The 6,000-nt window shown below is 33.2% G+C and overlaps 1 protein-coding gene across 1 annotated transcript; it reads left to right on the top strand.

The window, feature by feature from the left end:
* The first annotated feature begins 876 nt into the window (after positions 1-876).
* On the top strand, positions 877-2,762 carry LOC131610767 (AAA-ATPase At2g46620-like). The gene has a single exon (XM_058882811.1). The coding sequence runs from the start codon at positions 1,033-1,035 to the stop codon at positions 2,455-2,457; it is 1,425 nt and encodes a 474-aa protein (XP_058738794.1). The 5' UTR covers positions 877-1,032; the 3' UTR covers positions 2,458-2,762.
* The last annotated feature ends 3,238 nt before the right edge of the window (positions 2,763-6,000 follow it).

Raw genomic sequence — 6,000 nt, 5'->3', positions numbered from 1 at the left:
GATATACTTTTAAATTTTAAAAAAAGTTAATGTATCAGAACTATATAATCTAAATATATTAATTTTTAATAAATCTAAAAAATATATATTATTTTTTTATATTAAAGATCCGAAGAAGATTGGAATATGTTTAATTTAGATAATACTTTGATACAATTACTTAAATGACGTTATAGTATACCGGTCATATTTTTATTATAAATAGTATAAATTACACCAAATAAATTATTATTGGTAAGTTTTCTCCTAAAATTTAATAGAAAATAGTTAAAGAAATTGAAAAGGAGAAAATGGAAAGTTTAAAGATTGAGTTTCCATATGTATCAATGATATTACCAGTCAACACGTCATGTTTTTAAAAAAGGAAAATTTTGATAAACTTTTAATTATTATTTAATTTTAAACTATTTCTTTTTTACATTCCTACGTATACTATTCTTTCTTTTATAAAAATATTTAACTAAAACTTTATATTTCTTTATAAAATATATATTTTATCAACTATTTCCTTTTTATATTTACTCCGATCAAACATCTAGAAAACGTATCTCACTTTTTATTCATTATATATTTATTTATGTTTATTTACTTTTATTTATGAATAAATGAAATTAATTTAAAATTCAAAATAATCAAAGTTGTTCTACTATTTTAAATATGAAAATTGAAAATAGTCTTTTAAAACAAACTTTTTCAATAAAAAAAAAACTAGATTTTGAAAATTGAATCAAATATACCAATAAAGTAATTCTTAATCTTATACTAAAAATAGATATAGAAATTTTTATTAAAAAAATAAACATGTGTGATAAATTAGTCAAACATAAATTATATACCTAAAGTACTAAAGAAACCAAAATAAAATAGGGTTTAACTTTAAAGAGTAGGAGGTTTTGCTTGGCCGCAAAATACAAACAGAGGCTGAGACGAGGAATAAGTAGTAGCAGCACTACCAGTAACTTGACACACTCACTCACACAACCATGATCATGGAGTAACTTTGATTCTAGTTTTCAGTTTCATCAAACGATCATGGTTATCTTCATTTGTAACCCCGTTTTCTTCACTATCGCAATCCTCTTAATCTCAATTTGGGCGATACATAAATTTTTCGAAATTGAAACGGTCAAGAGACACTGGAGAAACATCGAAGATTTCTTCCACGTGTATCACGTGTTCAATGTTCCAGAGCTAAACGACAACATGCAGTACAACACTTTCTACAGAAAACTCTCTATATACCTTCATTCACTTCCTTCCCTCCAAGACTCCTACTCCAATAAACTAATCACTTCCGATAATAACCAAAACGACGTCGTTCTCAGCCTCGCCCCAAACCAAACCGTTCAAGACCATTATCATGGAGCCATTCTCTACTGGTTCAACCAAACCGAACCGAACCGGACCTTCATTCTCAAGATCAAAAGAATCGATAAACGACGAATCCTTCGTCTTTATCTTCAACACATTCACGCCGTCGTTGACGAAATCGAGAAACAACGGAAGCCTGATTTGCGCCTTTACATGAACGTTAATGCCGGTGCCGGTGCACGATGGAGATTTATTCCGTTCAATCACCCTTCGACCTTTGAAACAATCACAATGGAATCAGATCTCAAGAACAAACTCAAATCCGATCTAGAATCGTTCCTCAAAGGAAAACAATACTATCATCGGAACGGCCGTATCTGGAAACGAAGCTTCCTGTTATACGGTTCTTCCGGCACCGGAAAATCCACCTTCGTTGCCGCCATGGCCAATTTCCTCTCCTACGATATCTACCACATGGACCTATCAAAACTTCACACCGATTCAGATCTCAAATCTCTCTTCCTCCAAACAACGCCGAAATCGATTATTCTCGTCGAGGATCTAGATCGGTTTCTCGCCGTGCAATCTTCAACGGCGTTGAGTTTATCTGCGATGTTGAATTTCATGGACGGAATATGTAACGGAGAAGAGAGAGTTATGGTTTTCACGATGAATAGCAAAGACAATGTAGATCCGGATCTTCTTCGTCCGGGTCGGGTCGACGTACATATCCATTTTCCTCTCTGTGATTTCTCATCCTTCAAATTGCTTGCTAGTAACTACCTTGGTGTGAAGGATCACAAGCTATTCCCTCAGGTGGAAGAAACGTTTCAAAACGGAGCGAGTTTGAGTCCAGCGGAAATCGGTGAGTTGATGATCACGAATCGTAACTCACCGAGTCGGGCGATTAAATCAGTCATCACAGCTTTGAAAACGGACGGTGATGGAAGGGGGTGCAAATCAATCGAACGGCGCAGAGGGAATGATGGTGATGATGACGTGGGTGAGTATGCAAGTGATCATTCATTTAAAGAAAGAAAGAAACTTTATGGGTTCTTAAAATCGAGGGCTTCCAGAAGAAAATCCTGTTCGTCGTCGCCGAATAACAGTGCATTGGGAAGTCCGTTACGAATATGTAACTCATGACTGCGTTGGATGACACGTGGCAACTAATTGTTGGTCAATTGCACCTGATTCGGGGATTCGTACATTATTTTTCTCTTTTATTACTCGTACATTATTGATGGATTCTATTGGAATTTGGATGCAATGCACACACTTAAAAAAGTGTTTATATACTTGCCCTTTGACAAGTTGTTTGTTTGCGTGGAATATAGATCGGTGGAAAATTGAAAATTGATTGATAGTTAATAAAATATTGGAAATTGGTTTATATAGAGATAATTTCCCTCCAAATAAAATATCTTGTACATCCCTTGTAGTTTTGTTTTTTTTGGCCTTTGGCCCTCCTTATTATCAAAAAAAAAAAAAAAAAATCTTGTACAAGTGTTTCCCAAAAGGATAATCGAGTTTTTTTTTTCTTTGGCACATCTCCCTCCATTTTAAGTGTTTTATTTTAGTTATTGGCACCTAAGATATTAAATAATTATATTCATATTTCTTCATCTACTAAATTATGAGAGAAATTTACTTTTTAGATATTAAATACGTTAATTATTCAATGAATTTAAAAAATATATTTCTCTTATAATTTGTGACGGAGGAAATATTTTATTACAATAATTATATTAATTTTAGTAAAATATATTTTTATACTTGAATAAACTCTGCACATAGAACTCTCATCCCAGGCGTTCAAATTTAAATTAGATTTAAAATAATTTTTTTTTTAGTTATATGGTCACTTATGTTTATTCCTATAAAAAAGTTTATTCTTATAAAAAAAAGTTAAGATTTCAACTTTGAAATTTTCGGAAGTAGAGATGATATTGATCCACCAGTACCATCTCCTACTCCAACTGTTTTTCCAGCTACGTCACCCGAACTTGACCTTTCAATAGCATTACGAAAAGGTATTCAATCTCATAATCCAAATCCTAAATATGCTTGTGTTTTAAATTATGATCGTCTACCTACTTCCTATGTTTCTTTTGTGTCTGCTTTGGATTATGTGTCTATTCCTAAGTCTACTGATGAAGCTATGACTGATCCCAATTGGCGTCAGACAATGGTGGAGAAATGGTTGCATTGCATACAAATGACACTTGGGACATTGTTCCTTTACCTTCGGACAAAACTACAGTGGGATGTCGATGAGTTTATACAATGAAAGTTGGATCAGATGGTCAGGTTGATCGTTTCAAAACTCTTTTGGTAGCCAATGGATACACACAGATATTTTGCCTAGATTATGGTGACACTTTTCTCTAGTAGCCAAGATTAGTTCAGTTTTACTATTCTTGGTAATTCGAGAATTGTTTGCCGGCTTCATCGATCTCTTTATGGGTTGAAACGGCCTCCACGTGTTTGGTTTGGTCGCTTCAGCTCTACCTTGATACAGTTTGGTATGACTAAATGTGAAGCAGATCACTCTGTTTTCTTCCTTCACTCCTCCACCGGTCAGTGCATTTTTCTTTTGGTTTATGTTAATGACATTGTTATCACTAAACACGTTACAGAGGGTATCCAGCGACTCAAAGCTCATCTTTTCAAAAACTTTCAGACAAAAGATTTGGGTCCACTCATATACTTCTTAGGTATTGAAGTTGATCAGTCCTCGTCAGACATTGCAATTAACCAACGTAAGTATGCATTAGACATCCTAATTGAAACCGGTATGATTGACTGTCGTCCGATTGATACTCCTAAGAATTCAAATTTCAAGCTTCTTTCGGTTCAAGGAGAGTTGTTGAAAGACCCGAAAAGATATTGACATCTAGTGGGTAGACTCAGTTATCTTACTCTCATCATACCGGATATTACTTTTGTAATAAATATTGTGAGTCCATTCCTGAATTCTCCTTGTGAAACTCATTGGAATAACTATATATATATATATATATATATATATATATATATATATATATATATATATATATATATATATATATATATATATATATATATATATATATATATATATATATATATAAAGAATGCACCAAGAAGTCTATTATATGAACACAAGGGTGCAAGGGTGATGCTAAAGTCACTTGTTATTTAGATGCATACTGGGCAGGATCACCGTCGGATAGAAGATCCACTTCTGGATATTGTGTTCTTATTGAAGGAAATATGGTCTCGTGGAGGAGCAAGAAACAAAACATAGTTGCATTATCTAGTGTTGAAGTTGAATATCGTGTTATGAATACAATAGTATGATGTGGGCTTATCTAATCTAGATAAACAATGAAGTGTTCTATCTCTTAAAATAGGTTCTATGTGACAAATGAGAAATAAACATAAAAACAAATCAAGGTACTCATAATTAATGGAGGTGGAGAATATACACCCTAGAAGCTTGATAATTTCAAGGACGAGATGTGAATTCAACATGAGAACACTGCACATCACGACGTGATAGTTTGGCTTAGAGCAGGAACATGACCATTATGAACATGAAAAGGTGTATGATTAAATATAAGAAATTAACATAGATTACAGGGAGAGGTGGTACTGAAGGATGTTAGGTGCTAAATTGAAATTCCACAGAGATTAGAGAGAGTATTTGTAGGAATATGGTCGATGTTACAATCAATAAGAAGGAATGCTGGAATTAGAAAAGGTAAGTTGTTGCATCATATTAAAGTGTGCAATTTGAATTTAGTGATGATTAGGTGGAGCTTAATGCAAATGAAAAAGCTCCTAAAAATTAATAAACAATAAGATCACAGATAACTAGATTTCAAACTATAACTCTTCATGATTTTGATTTCCTTTCCATGACATGGTCACACCAAAAGGACATCTAGTGCACCTAGTACTATTTGTTGATGTAAAAACAAGAGAGTTGATCAATTCATGTTGCATAATGGCTATTCTAAATGCATAATGGAACATGAAATTATGTCAAAAGTTTGAATCAAGGAAATCTCAAAGTAGCGTATTTGTATGTAGATAATTTACTCAAAATATGGAGTAATTATGTTGAGATTAAAGACTTAAAATTGCATATAAATAATGAGTTTGATATGACATATTGAAGAGGGCCTTGAGTTTGTGAAATTAGAAAATGAACGGTGATTCATAAAAAGAAGTACAATATTGATATGCTAAAGATGTTAAACTGCAATTCAACATACAATTCTATGGAAGCCGAGTCCAAAATTGAGCAAAGTGAAAGAGGGAAAAGTACATGATAACACCTTGTACAAGCAGATGGTAAGATGCTTGAGGCATGCTTGCAACTCAACTTGCAATGCAGCAACTATCACATATGAAATGAGTAAAAAGAATAATTCGGTACCTCCAACTCCAATACATAATTGGTTTTGGACTTTTGGTGTGTTTTTTTCAAAAATATGAAAGGCAGAGATGCAAATTACTTGGTTTTTTTCATTCAGACTAGTGTGGTGAAAAAGTATAAAGGAGTACAATGGGATAAGTGTTTAAACTTTTCAATTCAACGGTGTTTTAAGAAACAAACCATTGTGGCATTGTTGTCATGTGAGTCTGAATACATCTCAACTTACAATGCAGCCTGTCAAGGTGTCTAGTTGCAGTCATTGC

This window comes from Vicia villosa, linkage group LG6, assembly GCF_029867415.1.
Source record: "Vicia villosa cultivar HV-30 ecotype Madison, WI linkage group LG6, Vvil1.0, whole genome shotgun sequence".
In the NCBI taxonomy this organism is placed as follows: domain Eukaryota; kingdom Viridiplantae; phylum Streptophyta; class Magnoliopsida; order Fabales; family Fabaceae; genus Vicia; species Vicia villosa.
Note: the sequence above shows the minus strand (reverse complement) of the source record. Positions and strands in the feature narration are given on the sequence as shown.